We start from the raw sequence: 20,446 nt of genomic DNA on the forward strand, positions 1-20,446 counted from the left end.
ATGAGCCAAACCAAGATTCTAGCTTCCAGAGCCAGCTTTTGGTTCCCAATCAAGTTGTGAATGCTGACTCATCTCCAGAGACCTCCCCTGTCAGACCTCTTCCACGCTCAGCCTCCACAGTCAACTTGCAATCAGCCAGCAAACTCATTCTCAGTTCAAAACTGGTGTACAGCAAGCGACTTGACTTGCCCCACGGGGTAGAAGTTACCAGAGCAACACCGTCTGCTGGTCAGCCTTAGCCTTGTCCTTCCACAGATTACTGCAAAAAATATTTTTTGGCACAAATGAAAACCATTATTTCTGGTTTGTTACTATTTTGCCTTGTTTCAGGTCATCTCAGTTCCTCCTCCATCTACCCTGTGTGCCTGGCTCCATATCTGATTGTGACTACCTGCTCTGACTCTCGAGTGCGGTTTTGGCGCTGCGCTGTAGAGGGTGATCATGGAGATAGTGACAATGACCAGGACAAGCGGATGTACCGCTGGGAGCCATGGGCTTTGATGAATGAGGAAGAAGACAACAACAGCGCAGTGTTTGTGTCTGGGCGGCCTGTTGCCGTGTCGTGCTCCTACATTGGTAGGCTTGCTGTAGCTTTTAAACAGCCACGTCAAGGACAGGTAAGATATTTCAAATTTTGTATTGCTCCAAAAGTAAATAAACACTTTGCCTCTAGATGCAATTGAAATAAAACACAAATGCAGTAAAGCTGTACTGCCTAAATCGAGTAACTGATGTTTTTTGACTGTCTGGCACATCTCAGAAATCTCTACTTTTTAGCAAATCATAAGTACTGTCTTACCTCCTATCATATACAGTGTATCACAAAAGGTAGTACACCCCTCGCATTTCTGAAGGTATTTAAGTATATCTTTTCATGGGACAACACTAACAAAATGACACTTTGACTACGTTCATACTACAGGTCTTAATGCACGAATCCGATTTTTTGTTATATCCGTTTTTTTGGCGTGCCCGTTCATACTGCTTTTATCCATTGAGACCGTTCAAGTATTACGCATGCGCACTAATTCGCAGTCCGACACGCGCTAAGCAAAAAGACCCGCATGCGCAGAAGCATCAAAACAAATGACACACGTCATCCGTCATTCCAGGGATATCATGTTTTGCTTTTCAAAAGGAGGACACAAATAACAGACATAAATAATCCCCGTTTAGGCTTATATTCAAAGTTTATATGGATCGATAGCATGCACGCACTGTCCGTGCACGTCACACACATATGGGCAGTTTGCCCCGACTCTCTCTCGGCCGTGTAAGCAATGTTGAAATATTGCTCACTTGTACCAGAGAAAACTGAGCATTCTCAGGCTTATCCTCAACCCATTTTTATTTTTTATGACTGTTGTGAAGCCCAGCCCTTCCCCGAAAGCCGTGTTCACTGCAAGCTAGGCGCTAATAACGCACAGGTGCATCGCTACGGTAACGACTCTCTCGCTATTTGATGACGTAATTGCTGCATGAAATCCGATTTGCGGGACTGGACAGTACAGACCGCCGCGACAGTCTGGAAAAATGTGGCCCAGATCGGATTTAGACCACATACGAAAGTGACCCAGATCGGATTTGAAATGGTCCCGTTCTATGCGACTTGTCACGTTCAGACCGTCAAGTTAATGCCTCACTCGAGTCGGAAAAACACGAAAAAATCGGATTCGTGCATTAAGACCTGTAGTATGAACGTAGCCTTTGACACGATGAAAAGTAGTTTGAGTGCATCTTATATAATAGAGCTAATTTATTTTCCCCTCAAAATAACTCAAAATATAGCCATTAATATCTAAACGCCTGGCAACAAAAGTGAGTACACCCAATAGAAACTACGTACATCCCTAAATGTCCAAATTGAGTACTGCTCGTCATTTTCCTTCCAAAATGTGATGTGACTCCTTACAGGAGTGCTGTCAGCATTGCTGCAGAGATTGAAGAGGTGGGGGGGTCAGCCTGTTAGTGCTTAGACCATATGCCGCACTCTACATCAAATTGGTTTGCATGGCTGTCACCCCAGGAGGAAGCCTCTTCTGAAGACGGTACACAAGAAAGCCCACCCGTCTCATCAGACCATAGGACATGGTTCCAGTAATCCATGTGCTTTGTTGCTATGGTTCCAGTAATCCATGTGCTTTGTTGACATGTCTTCAGCAAACTGTTTGTGGGCTTTCTTGTGCACCGTCTTCAGAAGAGGCTTCCTCCTGGGGTGACAGCCATGCAAACCAATTTGATGTAGAGTGCGGCGTATGGTCTGAGCACTAACAGGCTGACCCCCCACCTCTTCAATCACTGCAGCAATGCTGACAGCACTCCTGTAACGAGTCAGATAACATTTTGGAGGGAAAATGACAAGCAGAACTCACTTTGGACATTTAGGGATGTACATAGTTTCTATTGGGTGTACTCACTTTTGCTGCCAGGGGTTTAGATATTAATGGCTATATTTTGAGGAGAAAATAGATTAAGTCTATTGTATAAGATGCACACAGAATACTTTTCATTGTGTCAAAGTGTCATTTTGTCAGCGTTGTCCCATGAAAAGATATACTTGAATATCTGCAGAAATGCGAGGGGTGTACTCACTTATGTCATACACTGTACTTTTGGTCATGTTCACTAATTAGTTGTATTGTCTCGGATCAAAATTGTACAGACCTGTTTTCAGCCTAAGCCCATTTAAATGCCTAATTAGACAGTGGCCTTTAATATTTCATCAGAGCAACCGACTGTGTTTACGTCATTCTCCCAACATTTTTTCAAAGCTCCAAGAGACATGAGTGGTGCATTTGGTAAAAGGCTGAGCTGACTAAGCAGTGTAATATGCGGAACTTGCACGCAAATGTACTTTTTTGGTTGACCGAGTTCCCCATGCGAGACATATTACAGCTATTTATTAATAGCAAAACAGGTTTACGCAAAGAATTTTACATTTTTACTCATGATGATGATGCTTTTGTATTTCAAGCATGCAAAAAGAAATAGAAATACAGTATAATTAAAAAATTATTTGCACTCATAAGAGAGTGGGAAGAAGAAAAAACTTATTCAAAAAAACTTATTTAATCTCACCCCTGATCTCATCGTCCAGAATCCTAAGTTTTGGGGGATACTCCTGTCCACACAATGAAAGAGAAGGAAAAAAAGGAAAACAAACACAAACAACTAAACCAATAGACATCCAACTAGAGTTGGCTTATTAACAGTAATTATCGATATGCAGTGTATCACAAAAGTGAGTACACCACTCACATTTCTACAGATATTTAAGTATATCTCTTTTCATGGGACAACACTGACAAAATTACACTTTGACACAATGAAAATTAGTCTGTGTGCAGCTTATATAATAGTTAATTTATTTTCCTCTCAAAGTAACTCAAAATATAGCCATTAATATCTAAACCCCTGGCAACAAAAGTGATTACACCCCTTGGAAACTACGTACATCCCTAAATGTCCAAATTGCTTGTCATTTTTCACTCCAAAATGTCATGTGACTCGTTGCAGGAGTGCTGTCAGCATTGCTGCTGAGATGAAGAAGTGGGGGCTCAGCCTGTTAGTGCTCAGACCATACGCCGCATTCTACATCAAATTGGTGTGCATGGCTGTCACCCTAGAAGGAAGCCTCTTCTGAAGACGGTACACAAGAAAGCCCGCAAACAGTTTGCTGAAGACGTATCAACAAAGCACATGGATTACTGGAACCATGTCCTATGGTCTGATGAGACGGGCGGGCTTTCTTGTGTACCGTCTTCAGAAGAGGCTTCCTCCTGGGCTGACAGCCATGCACACTAATTTGATGTAGAGTGTGGCGTATGGTCTGAGCACTAACAGGCTGACCCCCCACTTCTTCAATCTCTGCAGCAACGCTGACAGCACTCCTGCAACGAGTTACATCACATTTTGGAAGGAAAATGACAAGCACTACTCAATTTGACATTTAGGGATGTACGTAGTTTCCAAGGGGTGTAATCACTTTTGTTGCCAGGGGTTTAGATATTAATGGCTATATTTTGAGTTACTTTGAGAGGAAAATAAATTAACTCTATTTATATAAGCTGCACACATACTAATTTTCATTGTGTCAAAGTGTCATTTTGTCAGTGGTGTCCCATGAAAAGAGATATACTTAAATATCTGCAGAAATGCGAGGGGTGTACTCACTTTTGTGATACACTGTATACACCAGTTGACAAGAACAGCAGCACACATAGTCAGAAAATGTCATTATACTGTGACCAGACCATATTTTTTATACAACAATTTAATGTTTTTGGATATTTTGATAACTTGAGTGACTCATCATTTGCTAATAAAATCCAGACTTTGAATCTTGGTGGGGAAGAGGTGAAATTCTATGACACTTAACAAAAAGTTTAATTTGTTTTCCATTTTTAAATCACTTTAAAATAGTTAACAATGTGTAAAAAATTAACAGATAGCATGAAGACGGACCAGTAATATTGATTTGTGAAAACATGTTCAATTAATCATATTTGAAAGTATGAGGTATTCCTGGTTTACACATATCAAAGTCATGACATAAATAGCAATTTTCTGCTTTGTGTGGTATTTTATCTATGTTTTTCACAAATTTTATTTTTCTACAGATTTCTGGAAAAGAGTTTTCAATGCATGTGTCTATTTATGAGTGTGAATCAACTGGTGGTTCAGAGTGGGTTTTAGAGCAAACGCTCCACTTAGAAGAATTTAATAGACCCTCTCCAACATTGGACCCGAGAGTCAGCGTTGACTCCAACCTATTTGTTTACAGCAGGTCAGAAAGGCTTTGTTGATCTCAGTAAGATGCTATACTGCTATCAGCTGTCTCAAATATTAAATAAAATTTCTCGCTGTACCAGATCGGACCTGTACATGAGCAGAGACCACAACTCCCCCAATATCAAGCATTACGTCCACTTGGATTGGTTATCAAAAGAAGACGGCTCTCACATTCTCACCGTGGGGGTTGGCTCCAACATTCTTATGTATGGGCGAATCTCTGGCATGGTCAATGAGCAGACAAGCAGCAAAGAGGGTGTGGCTGTCATCACACTCCCTCTAGGGGGCAGTATTAAACAGGGGATACGCTCTCGCTGGATCCTACTCCGGGCCGTGGACTCGCTGTCCTCTGTGGATGGCACTCCTTCTCTGCCAGTTTCGCTCTCCTGGGTTAGAGACGGCATCCTGGTGGTGGGCATGGACTGTGAGATGCACGTATATGCCCAATGGCACCAGGACAAGAAGCCCGGTGAAGGAGAGGAGGGAAACCTGTCATCTGCAGACATTGCAGGAAGTCAAACCCAAGCTTCTTCGGTTTTTGAAGGGAGAGCCAGATCTAAAAGTGTGTTTGAAGGAAGCACTGCAGTGGATGAGGCCCTACGTGCACCAGCTGGACTTCAAGAGGGAGGACTTTTTGAGGCTGCTCACTCGTTGTCCCCGACATTACCTCAGTATCATCCCACCCAGCTGCTTGAACTCATGGATTTGGGAAAGGTTCGTCGAGCCAAAGTGAGTCGTTCTCGTCCATAAAGTCTTTTGATGGCACAAAAGTCTATTAACTCTAATTTTTTATTTAATTATTTATTAATCTTCCTTTCAGGCCATTCTTGCTCATTTGGTGAAGTGTATTGCAGGAGAGGTGGCTGTAGTCAGGGATGTGGAGGCAGGTGAGGGCGGAGCCAGGAGACATCTGTCCCGAACCATCAGTGTGACTGGTAGCACAGCAAAAGACACCATTGTGGCCGGTCGCGACGGAGGACGGGATTACACGGAAATCAACTCCATCCCCCCACTTCCCCTCTACGCACTCATGTTGGCTGACGAAGATACCTCATTCAAGGGGGCTGAAGAATCTGTTAAAGGACCAAAAGTAGCCAATGGTGAGGCGGGGCACATGTCTACCGAGGACCAATATGCTGACCTCTTCCAGGTACGTCAATGATGTAAATCAAGTAGAATGTATTATGGCATTAAAAATGAAGGCTTATTCTGACGATTGTCACTTCACTGTTAACAGGTGCCAACAGTCACCACGGATGACTTTGTGAACTTTGCTACGGACAAACCAGAGAAGAAGTCTCGTGTTATCAACCTCTCGCAATATGGTCCTGCTTACTTTGGACCAGAGCATGCACAGGTATTAAGAAGCAAAGCTACCTTTTGCTTGCTTAACTCATTGGCTGCCATTTGAAGGGGCTAGAAATCCAATTAATTTTGACTGGGAGAGGATGGCCGCTTATTATCGCAACAAACAAGACAAAACAATTCATCGGTCAATTCATAGATCATTACGTAGACATCCCTAGAATATGCAGTACCTACCAAATTTCATTCTGATACGTCCATAAGTAATAAATAATGGATATCTAGTAATTTTAGTTGTTGTCCTTAACAAGAACAAAGTGAGCGAGAACTTTAAACCTGGGCCCGGGCGGTCTAAAACATAGAATGGAGACCAGGTGTCCATATATGTGAATGTGACATTTTGGGTCCTGTTAGCTACACTTAAATGTAAAATATATGGCGTGAAACACTCAGGTGGCTTGAAGTTCCGCTCTGAGACCCCCAATTTGGCCAAATTTCAAAATTGTCCTATATGCATGCGTGATACATCACTGGAAAGCTTAAAATCTCAATTTTCTGGGGGAAGAAAATTTTTGAACAGGAGGGGATTTTTAAAAAGAAAAAAAATTCAAACCCCTAAACCCTAACTCGAGGTGAGAGCATGAGAGAGCATAATAACAGACACTATGATCCCCTACTTACCTTGTTTCGATCCAAAAACTCCAAGTAGTACGTCTCACCGAGCGCAAGACACAGCTGTGAAAGGCCACAGCCGGACTTTTTGGGGATTTTGTAGGTGAAGCACAGGGTTAGGGTTATGGTTAGGGACATCAAGGAGTGGTCGAGATTTTCTTTTTCAAATATTTACCGTTTTAAACTTTTTTTTTTGTTTTTTTTTGTTTGTTTGTTTGTTTGTTTGGATCAATTATTTATTATATTGGGGGAAAATGCGACAGTAACAAAAAAAAAAATACAATTAAGTGAGAGTTATTAGGTAGATATCCTTGACCTATTTAAAGACACTATTTTTTTCATTATGATGTAATTTGTTTAAAAGTTTAAAATAAGCGAGTAATTTTTTTTTTTCAACTAGATATCAGACTTCAGTTAATGATTCTAAGCTAAAAAGGATACATTTCGAATAAATAAATATAATTACTTCTTTTTATGGCTGTGTTAAAACAAAAGCGGTTGCGTGGTGTCTGCAAACGGGGATCTCCAGGGTAAAACGGACAAATTAAAAATTTTTCGGGGGCTTAAAGCGCCATTAAACTGTTATCGCAGCATATAGACATATTGTTCATATTGTTCTATCAAGCACAACAGTTATTTTGGCTTAAAATACAGCAGTTTATTTTAAGGAGGGGTGCAATAGCAGAAACTGCTTTTTCAGCCTTGTCTGTGTTTTCCGCCATATATATATATATATATATATATATATATATTAGGGCTGTCAAACATATAGGGCTGTCAAACGATTAAAATTTTTAAATCGAGTTAATTACAGCTTAAAAATTAATTAATCGTAATTAATCGCAATTCAAACCATCTCTAAAATATGCCATATTTTTCTGTAAATTATTGTTGGAACGGAAAGATAAGACGGATATATACATTCAACATACTGTACATAAGTACTGTGTTTGTTTATTATAACAATAAATTCACAAGACGGCATTAACATTAACATTCTTTCTGTGAAAGGGATCCACAGATAGAAAGACTTAATTCATAAAAGATAAATGTGAGTACAAGTTATAGTAATTTTGATAGTTTGTATATTGTGACTAAATATTGCCATCTAGTGTATTTTTTTAGCTAAACTTAATGTTTGAATAGCGTATTATTTTGCATAGCTATTTTGATTGAGAATGCCAGATCTCTTTGCATTGAGCGCTTTTCTTTTTGTGAACATTATTTTATTTTTGAGAGATAGGAATATTATTTTTGGTGTGCTTTCACTAAATGATACTGTAGCGATTTAAATGTTCTTAACTGCCCAAATGCATGATGGGAATTTGAGCAACCATGAGTCACAGTGGTTGCTGCAAAGGATATATCTTCTCTCCGTTGACTACAATAAATGGTGTTAAGTAAAAATTCATCTCTAGTTATACTTCCCCATGTTGCTTGCCACAATAGTTATAACAATTGTGGAAGAGATACTACTGTGTAACCCACTAATTAGCGCGGCTCCAATAAACGTCTGCGTTACCAATTCATCCTGTTAGGTAATTGGTAGTGCTATCGACCCCATTGGACTGGTGAATCATGTTGGCTCATTGTCGTCAGATGGCTCGGTTCGTCCGATTACCTCCTGAAGAAGACGGCGGTGAACATATAAACACCGAGAGGCGTTAGATGGCTTTTAGTGAATACTATTATTAACAAAACAAAAGCATGTGGGGAATGCAGCACTCGGGACTGCGCTAACTGCGCACTTTCTCTACTCTCTCGCTCCCTCTCTCGCTCGACCACTTTCTTCCTCACTGCTCAATCTGACAATGCCGGTCACATTGAAAATAACAGCGGCCCCCTTGCCGGGTGCCGGTAACACCTGCGTCCACTCCACTTGCTTGTCTTTGCCCTTAGCTCTCAATATACTTTAAACGGTGCCATTGTAGTCTGTTCGCGGCAATGCTTGAGTGGGTCGTTCCGCGCATGCGTTACCTTCTGTACTTTTTGTAAAGCTTGCAAAAATAGAGGGAAATTTTAAAACTTATATGTAGTAGTGTATTGTAATTACCAATTTGCAGTTATAACAGTAGGTATCATCAGAACACAGCTTACCAACACATACCTTTGATTTGTCTAGGTGTTGTCCAGCCACCTAATGCACTCTAGCCTACCTGGGCTAACCCGACTTGAGCAGATGTTCTTGGTGGCCCTGGCTGACACTGTAGCAACCACTAGTGCTGAGGTCACTAGCTCCACTGACCAACAATATACAGGTCTGAAATTGTGTCTATGTGCTACCATTTTTATTGTACACCAAAGGAATGCATAACATATCATTTGTGGTTGCTTAATATTGAGTTGGCACAATATTTTATATTTAGATAAAGGCGTGTGTGTGCGTAGTGTAGACCACAGTTTATTCAAGCACTGTGTAGCAGCATGCAAATGGCCTTGAAAATGTATCTTGGCAGGTCTTAATGGTCATTATGTTCCAACTGTTCCTACTGATTTAGGGTGGTTTTAAAAACAATAACGCAATTAATGAAATGGAAATTACTTGCTCCAACAGATATATTCTAAGTTTTCAAGTCAATACCTTCAATAGATCATCCTTTCTCTGGGTTTGACTAAAGGTTATGAACATCACACTTGAATTCTCTTGATTATGTGTTCCTGAACCTAGGTAATCTTCAGCCATCAAATCTATGTGATAAACCTTTTCTGCTGTTGCACAAAATATAAACAGGACAGCACTTTTCCTTATCTTTTTTGTCTTTTTCTGTAATTTATAATCCTGTTTATTTAGTCTTAGAAAAAGACATTAGCAGGTTGTTCCAGTACAGAGAGGGTAAGAAGGTTCAGGGACGACAGAAGCAGAGTGACAGGAATGCATAAACTATAGTGATACTAAAGGGTATTTTAGGTTTAAAATGGGAAGGTTTCCTGGATAAGGAATCACAATGGAGTAAACTGACAGCTACCTGGTTTGTTTTTAGGAGGCGAGGCCTTGGATGAGTGTGGACTCAGGTACCTGCTGGCCATGCGTCTTCATACTTGCCTACTCACCTCTCTGCCCCCTCTTTACCGTATGCAGCTTCTTCACCAGGGTAAAACACTTTGCCTTTGACAGTGCTGTTCTGTACAATACGGCAAACTCCCCACTTCATTTAATCCTTACAATCTTATTCATGAGACCATTGCTCATGTTTTTGCCCTATCTATCGTTTTTAGGTCTGTCAACATGCCACTTTGCATGGGCCTTCCACTCTGAAGCAGAGGAGGAGCTGCTGAATATGATTCCAGCCATGCAGAGAGGTGACCCGCAGTGGTCTGAGCTCCGAGCAGTTGGTGTTGGTTGGTGGATACGCAACATCAACACCTTAAGGAAAATGGTGGAGAAGGTAACGTACCAAGAGATCTGAATTTTAAGAAACTAGTTTCTAAAGCAAAAATGGGACTTTGAAATAATTAGTCATGAATATTTGTTTAGTTTAAAACAGTGGTGCTCGGGTACCAAATACAGTAATGGTAACAACAATTTTGGTTCAACTAAAAAGTTGAACCTGTCATCTCGTAATGAATGTCCTTTTTTTTTGTCAGTTGGGTAAAGCCGCATTCCAGAGGCACAATGACCCCTTAGATGCTGCACTCTTCTACCTGGCAATGAAGAAAAAGGCTGTCCTTTGGGGTCTCTTCAGGTAGGACTTAAGTTTTTATTCCCAAAACACATCTCAATATTTATGAGTTTGTGTTTTGTTTTTTTGTTTTTTAGTTTATTTTATTTAACTCATTTGACAGCCATAGACATTCATTCTATTTCAACTAGGAAGGGATGGCTGTGAACCTTCACTGCCAGCACTCCCAGTTAAAATGGATTGGATGTCCATCCCCGTGAATGGCGCTGAAACATGATCATTCACTGCTAGCCCTTCAAATTTAAATGGACTGGACGATTATTGCCATCAGTGGCAGCAAATAAGTTAAAAGACAACTCAGACATCAAGTTAGTTTGTTTTTTTCAGGTCCCAACATGATGAGAAGATGACTCAGTTTTTCAAGAATAATTTCACTGAGGACCGTTGGCGAAAGGCTGCTCTGAAAAATGCTTTCTCCCTGCTTGGAAAACAACGGTTTGAGCAGTCAGCCGCCTTCTTCTTGCTGGCTGGATCACTCAAAGATGCAATCGAGGTGTGAACCATTCTCGTATTTAAAGTTAATACTGTAAGTTGTTCTCGCCCTATGCAGTCAGAATTTCTCTGCAGTATATTTCACACATATACTGTACATCGATATGGATTGCTAAAAATAGATTATTTCTGTTGCTAAGATATGTGATTATTCTGCAGCTCTAAGACCAATTATATTGATAAGTGGCAGTAAATGTCCACGTATCTTTCTTTGACCAAGGTTTGAAATTTTATATCACTAAAGTATAATTAGGAAAAAAACATCTTTCTCTTCTAAACTTAAAAAAAATCTGTATTTTTTTTATTTTCCCCTTCTTCTCCCACCTACTGTGTTGCGGTATGTAGGTGTTGATGGAGAAGATGGAGGATCTCCAATTAGCCATGATAGTCGCAAGGCTGTATGAGGCCGACTTTGAGAACTCATCGACCTGCCAAGGCCTCCTTTATGAGAAGGTTCTTGGCTGTAACAGGGATGGAAGTCGTTACCACTGTTCAAGACTTCACCCTGACCCGTTCCTGCGCAGCATAGCATACTGGATAATGAAGGATTACACCCAAGCTCTAGACACACTTTTAGAACGCATCCCCAAAGATGATGACGATAACCCTGGTGAGGTGGTTTGAGATATTTACTACATTCACTAACATTTATTAACCTATTATAAGGCAGTCATTTAAGTCATTGTTTTCCATTGACGACGTTAGCTATCCAATTCAATTTGACTGGGAGAGGCTAGCAACTTCAGAGTTTTATTTGGGGCCATAGCCAGACTGTATTTCTGTTGTGTGTCATTAATTTGAATCATTTGATTTATATTAACATTTTATTAATTTTTCGTTTTTTATTCATCTTATGCATGAAATTGTTTAAATCATTGGAAAATGACTTGAGTCCCTCTTTAAGCCTTGGACACCTGTTCTAAAATTAACACTTAAGACCTTTAAATTTTCATATGTCAAAAGTACAAGGACAGGTGAGTATATTTTTTCTTACACATTAGCAATTTATATATATATATATATATATATACAGTATATACTGTATATATACTTTTTTCAAAAGGCAAATTTATTTGTATAGCACAAAGTAATTCTAAGTACTAATAATTATTGTATTTTTGTAACTATTACATTTATACATGAATAGAATTTTAATAAAAACTAAATTAATGAAAATGTGATCCGAACAAACGCTCATTCGCCCCGCCCATTAAAAAATTGTTTGGACGTCGAGTGCTGTCAATGGCAACAAGTGAGTTAAATGAGTGCCTTGTGAGGGTTAAAGAAATCATCTGGGTAACTCTTATGTTGTGCGTATGTATGGACTTTTACCTCCCTTAATTTTTTGCCTTTTATCTTAGATGTGATGGTGAAATCATGCAACCCCGTGGTGTTCAGTTTTTACAACTATCTAAGAACACACCCGCTCATCATCCGGCGACACTTTGCTACTTCAGAGGGTACAGCGACCACTGTGGGTCTCACTGCAGAAAAGAACAGTGCAGATGAGATCAACCTTATAGAGCGCAAATTGTTCTTCACCACAGCAAATGCACATTTTAAGGTAGACTCACTTATCTTGTGGCTTCAGCATAACGTCTAGCTGCATTATAGATCCACTGATATGATGTACATTTGACCTTAAACCAACAGGTGGGCTGCCCAGTTCTGGCTCTGGAGGTACTTTCCAAAATCCCCAAAGTTACCAAGAAATCAGGCTCATCCCCCCTCAGTAAGGCCTCATCCAAGGCCAACGTGAGCTCAAACCAGCCACTGGAACAGAGCACAGGTCTGGACTGGGGTTCACCTGCTCCCCCTGCATGGGGAGGGAATGAAAGTTCAGGCGGGATGGACTGGAGCCAACCTATTAGCAAGTTGGAGGACAATGAGCTAAAGCTTGACTGGGGGGATGACAAAGACGAGGAGGAGGAGGAGGATTGTCTGACTATGAAGAAACTTGAAACGGAGATGAAAGTGGAGGAAACTTTTGATTCTAAGCTGCAGAGGGATGACTCACAGGTTGGGCTTCTGTAATCTATTGCAGTGTGTAGTTCTTGCATTACAATAAATATTTTAAATTGACAGATTTAAGTGTATTATCTCACTGTACTTAATAATATATAATTACTCAAAGTTTATTGCTTGAATTCATTGTAGGGGGAACAAAGCTAGGACATTTTCAAACTAGAACATTGATTTAATGCCTACATTTGCAATCAAAGGCCTCATGACTTGGAATGTGTTACTGAAAACCGGTGCAGTTCGCAATTCTGTGGGTTCAAATTTCGTATTTAAATAATTGAATAAAATGAAATTGTATCACTAAATCTCTAGGTATTAAAAAAAATTAATGAGTCTTTTTTAGAGCTAAATTTAATGCTTCATCGTGACCAAGAAAATGATAAATGCTCTTTTTAAATGCTTCATTGTGAGCAAGAAAATGATAATTGCTCTTTTTATGTTTTAGAGTGAGTCTGAGGTGGACGTGATAGCTGAGCAGCTGAAGTTCCGTGCCTGTCTTAAAATCTTGATGACAGAGCTGCGCACGCTTGCAACCGGCTTCGAGGTCGATGGAGGCAAGCTTCGTTTTCAGCTCTACAGTTGGCTTGAAAAGGAGATCGCAGCCATGCATACCATCTGCAACTACAAGGTAAAATATTGCACATGTTTCATGTAATCTGTTGAACCAATGATATTTCAAATGTGTTCTTTTTTGGACATGCAGGTCGAAGGAAAGGAGCAAGAGTCAGAGGCAGAGCACTGGGCAGAACGAGCAGCATCAGTGGATATATCAGATGACATGTTGGAGAGAACGGACGCCGGTGCCTATGAGCGTCACCAAATGGAGCGGCGGCGGCTGCAAGCTAAGCAGCAGCATTCGGAGAGGCGCAAGGCTTGGCTGAGGAAAAACCAGGCCTTGCTTAGGGTCTTCCTCTCCTACTGCAGCCTCCATGGAGCCAAAGGAGGAGGAGTCACCTCTGTACGCATGGAGCTCCTGTTCCTTTTGCAGGAGAGTCAGCAGGTAGCCACATACACCGAATTTTCTGTTTTCTTTGTTATGCATAGTTTAAGTCACATGTGTTAAATTCAGGGCCCAGCGGCCAGATCCGGCCCACCACATTATTTTGTGTGGCCTGGGAAAGTAAATCATGTGTGTTCATCTGCATGTTTCTCACTAAAATAAAATTCTAATATTTCTGTAGTCCTCAATGAAAGAGCAAGAACAACAGAAATCAGAGAATATTTACTGTTTATTTTTATTTTTTTATATATATATATAATAAAAATATATTTTTAAGCATCTAAACAGTAAAAAGGAACATTTTTTTAATAAAATAAAAACAAAGAATGTTTTTTTTTCCTTTTTATGTAAATGTTATAAAATGAATAAACCAAAAAAATTACATATTTAAAGCCCCACTCCCTTTTTTTAAAGCAGCACTGAAGTCATTTTCCCGATATATCAACTGTTTCATTTATAAGAAATGGAAGTGCACCCTAAATGAAGTTTATTATCTGCTGTATCTGTGTAGTATTTTAATTTGATTGCAATTGCATTTGTAAATTTAATCCTTCTGCAAACAGTAGGTTTTGAAACGTGACAACATGCCTTTTTATGCAAGTATATGCCCTCCTCATTCTTCCACCACGCCCACTAATATTTGGAGGGCTGAGAAGCCTTACAGGCGCGTCTTTATAGACCCTACTCACATGACGTCACAACCACGCCCCCGCGCCATATTGTCCGTCAACTCTTCACTGTTGATGCATTACCACTACGTAAATTCCTCCTATTATGGCGTGTTTTTCTGCTCGTTAACATTAATAATCAAAATGGTGAAGGCGTGTGTGGCGGTCGGTTGCAATAACAGAGAAGATAGACGGAGAGACTTGAAGTTCTACCGGATTCCGAGAGACCTGGAGAGGAGAGCGAGATGGGCTGCTGCAATTCGACGAGAAAACTGGGCTCCAAACGATTACCACAGATTATGTAGTAGTCATTTTATATCTGGTAAGATGCATTTAATATATATTTGGAGGGTTTTGGGCTGACAACCACAATTAAGATCATTGCTAGGCTAATCGCCGACAACATACACTCAGACGTTGTGAATGAACTACCTGAAAATATATAATTATAAGGGGATAATAAGACAGTTGTCATACAATTAATTTACAATTTCACTATTGAGGTCAAAAGCCAAAAAATAAATTCAACTAGGGACAATCTGGAGTAGGGCTATCGCACTTCATATTTATTACAAATTATATATGTATGTAGTGAGAGTGCTATCGCTAAACCATATAAACATTAAAAGCCCTAGCTCCATTGACAAATGACATGAAATACATTAGACTTGACAGTGGATGTTAGCAAGAACAAAAGATTTTGAATTGAAAATTTCGTAACTCACCTTCCCGAGCACAAGATAGATTCCTGCCGAATTTTCGTGGACGAGGACCTGTTTCCCCCAACCAGCAACGAAGTATTTATAAGCCTCCAAGCTCTTAAAGTTTTTCAAACTTTCGTGAGAATAGGCTGATTTTGTGTGGACAAGATAGTTGTAAATATCAGGGTAGCAGATGTCAGGCAGAGACGGCGGAGACAGCGGGTCAAAAAACATCGATTTAGGCATCAAATATGGATCTGGCGAATGGATAAACTGAAGCTTTTCCACATAACGCCTTTTATGCAACGCATCCAATGAGTTTACAGCATCAGATAACACCGGGGCTTCCATGAATTGCTTTATAAATTGCACGACTAATTGAAACCATTGAGAATAGGGCTAAAAAATGATGGATAATATGGCGGCCGGATACAGCGACACGTCATTTTGTGACGTAGGTGAGTAGGGTCTAAAGTCTTGACTCAAGTTGGCCACTTTCTGGTTCTTAACTGAGCCGCGCCAGCCATACAATATATAAATAATGCAGTATTTAAATCTATACATGTGCTCTGTGATTTAGTGCAATACTTTTGTCGCACGACCAGTTTCTGCCTTTGTCACTCAGGAATTTGACACCCCTGATTTAAGACTGCTCCTATAATGGCCCATTTTAGGAGATCACGGTAAAGCAGCTGCAATCTCCCCTGCCTCTGCCGACCACCTTGCCTCTGCTCTCGGCCTGCATCGCCACCACCAAAACAGTTATAGCCAATCCTGTGCTTCATCTCAGCAACCACATTCACGATATTCTCCACACCATCACCCTCATGGAGGCGCCACCTCATCCGGACGCCACAGATGACCGCGTACGAACCATAATTTAATAATGCAATCTTAGTGTCATTTTCGTGACTTGATTTGAATGCAGAAAAGTGAATTGTGTCTCTGCTGCAGGTAAATGCCCTGCACACGCTGGCAGCATCTCTGTCTGCTTGCATCTATCAGGCACTGTGTGACAGCCATAGTTACAGGTACTCTGTCAGTCTACCACTCGTGCATTTTAATGTATACTGGAATATGTTATAGCACACTTAACTGTATTTGTGTTGTGTAGTTTTATTTTATTTATTTTAGTCTTTATGAATACAAATCCTGTTTACAATTCTACTGAGGAATGATGTTTTGTGATAAAAAAAAAAAAAAATGCTGCCAACTCAGACAGAGAGGTACCATTAAAAATAAATGATTGTAATGAATCTTTCCTCTCTGGGACAAAAACTCATAGCTTTTTATTGACTTTGCAGCAGCCAGACAGAGGCCAACCAGTTTACTGGAATGGTGTACCAGGGCTTGTTGCTCAGCGAGAGGAAACGACTTCGCACAGAAAGCATAGAGGAACATATCACTCCTAATTCAGCTCCTGCTCAGTGGCCAGGTAATTGACTGAAAGAGTGAATCATTTCCTGTTTGATGATGAAAAAATGACTTTTTATTCAACTGTATTTGACATGTTTATCTTATCTCATTGGCTGCCATTGGCGGTGATTGACGAACCAGAGTTGCTCTTTAAAAATACAGTGGTACATCGACATACGATTGATGCGATATCTGACGTAAAATTTGTATCGTCATTTAAGTCGACATATGACGACATGCCCGAAAGACGACGGTTTATGACTATTCATGCATCGCAATCTCATTGTTTTCCCATAAGACGGACGCACGGCGGATGGGTCCCAAGAAGGTTAGTGCAGGTGGTGAAAAAAGGATAAAAGTGACACTTGCAATTGAAATTAAGAAGATAATGATACAAAATATGTGTGTGCTGTGCGCGTCAGTGAACTGGCTCGACAATACGGCCGAAATACAGGGTGTTCCAAAATGGTTGACCCCATTCCAAATGCCCATATCTCGGAACTACTTGATGGATCTTAATGAAACTAAATACACTTTATGTTGAAGGTCATAAGTTTTGTTGGTTAAATTTACAAAGAAAAGTACATTTTTAAAATTAAATATTCGTTGGTTCTATGACAGATTTTCATAAATGTTAAATATGAGCGCCGCCTGTGACTCTGCACACATCGAGTCGGTATTCGAGCTCGTGCCAAACTCGCCTAAGCATGTCTTCGGTAACAGTTTCCAGTGCAGCTATAATTCTCTCTTTTGTTGTTTAGTTGGTGCCTTCTTTGCAAAATTTGTGAAGAAGGCACGCTGCGCTGTCTTCGGTGACTGAGTCCGAGCATACGCTAACACGCAAAATCCCTTTTCTTTTGAAGTGAACGGCATTTCTTAACCTGAAAAGGTAAAAATGCCAAACGTTACACACAAAAACTTGAAACGTGTCTACACAAGCTTTGAAAATTTGAGGTCATTCCAATGAAAATTGTCAAAATTATTGGCCTATGAAATGGGGTCAAACATTTTGGAACACCCTATGAAATGGGGTCAAACATTTTGGAACACCCTGTATGTCCACGATCTCGAAGACGACTCTCATTACCTTGGTCTTTCCAAAGGAAAGAACAAGGTAATGATATTCTACAACTTTATTGTACTTATTATTATTACCTTGGTCTTTCTGAAAGAAAGAACAAGGTATTGTTATTGTGCAACTTTATTACCTTGGTCTTTCTGAAAGAAAGAACAAGGTATTGTTATTGTGCAACTTTATTGTACTTATTTATTTACCTTGGTCTTTCTGAAAGAAAGAACAAGGTATTGTTATTGTGCAACTTTATTATTATTATTACCTTGGTCTTTCTGAAAGAAAGAACAAGGTATTGTTATTGTGCAACTTTATTACCTTGGTCTTTCTGAAAGAAAGAACAAGGTATTGTTATTGTGCAACTTTATTACCTTGGTCTTTCTGAAAGAAAGAACAAGGTATTGTTATTGTGCAACTTTATTGTACTTATTATTTATTCATCTTATTCTCCGCGTTTTTTTGAGCCAACGCACAGCCCAAACCGTAGCACCGATCGGCACAGTTCAAGTATCGGCACGACCGGAATTTTCGCGTGACGATGGGAATTTTTCAAACCGCCACGAAAAATTTTCCGTTCGCCCGTAAACGGCAATTTTCCGAAAAACAAAAAAAGTTTCAAAATGTATCTAGTCCTACAATTTTTGACCAAATCACATAATTTGGGCATCAAAAATTCCGGGACGGTGAGGGGCATAAAAGTTGTATACAGAATTTGGCAAAAATTTACGGTTCCCCGGAAATTTGCCAAAAACTTTCCTATTCATTTTGAATGGAAAAAAAACGCGCGCTTCACAGCCCGAACCGTTAGACCGATCGGCACCGTTCAAGTATCGGCACGACCGGAATTTTCGCGTGACACAGGAAACTTTACAAATGGCCCCGAAAATTTTTCCGTTCGTCCGTAAACGGCAATTTTCCGTGAAAAAAAAAAAAGTTTCAAAATGTATCTAGTCCTACAATTTTTGACCAAATCACATAATTTGGGCATCAAAAATTCCGGGACGGTGAGGGGCATAAAAGTTGTATACAGAATTTGGAAAAAAATTACGCTTCCTCGGAAATTTGCCAAAAACTATCCCATTCATTTCGAATGGGAAAAGTCCCATTCACTTCCAATGGGATTTCCAATGGAATTTACATTGCATTGATGCCATTGACGGCCATGCATGTCGAATCTACTGATGCCAATGTACTTGGATTCAATTGACTATATGAATGTCGATGCCATTGACGGCCATGGACGTCCAAAATTTTTCCCATTCATTTTCAATGGGGAAAAAACAAAATTTCCCCAAATCAACAGAAAATGACCAGATATCAATAGGACGTGTCCCCCAAACTTCCCCAATTCCATTGACGCTTATGAAGGGTGCCGCCATTGACTTCCATGGACGTCCAAAATTTTTCCCATTCATTTTCAATGGGGAAAAAACTACATTTCTCCAAATCAACAGAAAATGACCAGATATCAATAGGACGTATATCCCAAACGTCCCCAATTCCATTGACGCTTATGGGGGGTGCTGCCATTGACGTCCATGGACGTCCAAAATTTTACCCATTCATTTTCAATGGGAAATTTTTTTTTTTCCCCAAATCAACAGAAAATGACTAGATATCAATAGGACCTGTCCCCCAAATGTCCCCGATTGCATTGCTGCTTATGGAGGGTGATGCCATTGACGTCCAGGGACGTCCAAACTTCCCATTCATTTCCAATGGCATTTCTTCATGTTTGTTCATTCTATTGATGCCAATGTACTTGGATTCCATTGACGCTTATGTAAGTTGATACCATTGACGTCCATGGACGTCCAAAATTTTTCCCATTCATTTTCAATGGGAAATTTTTTTTTTTCCCCAAATCAACAGAAAATGACTAGATATCATTAGGACGTGTCCCCCAAATGTCCCCGATTGCATTGCCGCTTATGGGGGGTGATGCCATTGACGTCCATGGACGTCCAAACTTCCCATTCATTTCCAAAGGCATTTCTTCATGTTTGTTCATTCTATTGATGCCAATGTACTTGGATTCCATTGACGCTTATGTAAGTTGATACCATTGACGTCCATGGACGTCCAAAATTTTTCCCATTCATTTTCAATGGGATTTTTTTTTTTTTCCCAAATCAACAGAAAATGACTAGATATCATTAGGACGTGTCCCCCAAATGTCCCCGATTGCATTGCCGCTTATGGAGGGTGATGCCATTGACGTTCATGGACGTCCAAACTTCCCATTCATTTCCAATGGCATTTCTTCATGTTTGTTCATTTTATTGATGCCAATGTACTTGGATTCCATTGACGCTTATGTAAGTTGATACCATTGACGTCCATGGACGTCCAAAATTTTTCCCATTCATTTTCAATGGGAAATTTTTTTTTTTTTCCCAAATCAACAGAAAATGACTAGATATCAATAGAACGTGTCCCCCAAACTTCCCCGATTCCATTAACAATTATGGAGGGTGCTGCCATTGACGGACATGGACGTCCAATTCTCCCAATCTTTTCTCATGGCTTTTACTTTGTTTAGTGCCATTGACTGGCATTATGGTCCATTCTATTGATAGACCTGAGTGGGGCTAAGATCTGTATCTCCACAGAGGAAAGACCAAGGT

At 40.1% G+C, this 20,446-nt stretch overlaps 1 protein-coding gene across 2 annotated transcripts in view; it reads left to right on the forward strand.

The window, feature by feature from the left end:
• The window catches only part of dmxl2 (Dmx-like 2), a 101,430-nt gene that overhangs the window by 34,065 nt on the left and 46,919 nt on the right, over positions 1-20,446 (forward strand). For both annotated transcript variants that reach the window (XM_057828585.1, XM_057828665.1), the window contains exons 20-38: positions 1-228; positions 331-617; positions 4,620-4,786; positions 4,872-5,520; positions 5,612-5,941; positions 6,029-6,148; positions 8,891-9,026; positions 9,750-9,860; positions 9,985-10,154; positions 10,354-10,451; positions 10,776-10,941; positions 11,286-11,550; positions 12,302-12,504; positions 12,594-12,959; positions 13,408-13,590; positions 13,666-13,962; positions 16,006-16,197; positions 16,286-16,362; positions 16,636-16,766. In XM_057828585.1, coding sequence (XP_057684568.1) covers positions 1-228; positions 331-617; positions 4,620-4,786; positions 4,872-5,520; positions 5,612-5,941; positions 6,029-6,148; positions 8,891-9,026; positions 9,750-9,860; positions 9,985-10,154; positions 10,354-10,451; positions 10,776-10,941; positions 11,286-11,550; positions 12,302-12,504; positions 12,594-12,959; positions 13,408-13,590; positions 13,666-13,962; positions 16,006-16,197; positions 16,286-16,362; positions 16,636-16,766 — 4,176 coding nt within the window. The remainder of the gene's footprint in view (positions 229-330; positions 618-4,619; positions 4,787-4,871; positions 5,521-5,611; positions 5,942-6,028; positions 6,149-8,890; positions 9,027-9,749; positions 9,861-9,984; positions 10,155-10,353; positions 10,452-10,775; positions 10,942-11,285; positions 11,551-12,301; positions 12,505-12,593; positions 12,960-13,407; positions 13,591-13,665; positions 13,963-16,005; positions 16,198-16,285; positions 16,363-16,635; positions 16,767-20,446) is intronic.

Source organism: Corythoichthys intestinalis, chromosome 1 (assembly GCF_030265065.1).
Source record: "Corythoichthys intestinalis isolate RoL2023-P3 chromosome 1, ASM3026506v1, whole genome shotgun sequence".
Classification (NCBI taxonomy): domain Eukaryota; kingdom Metazoa; phylum Chordata; class Actinopteri; order Syngnathiformes; family Syngnathidae; genus Corythoichthys; species Corythoichthys intestinalis.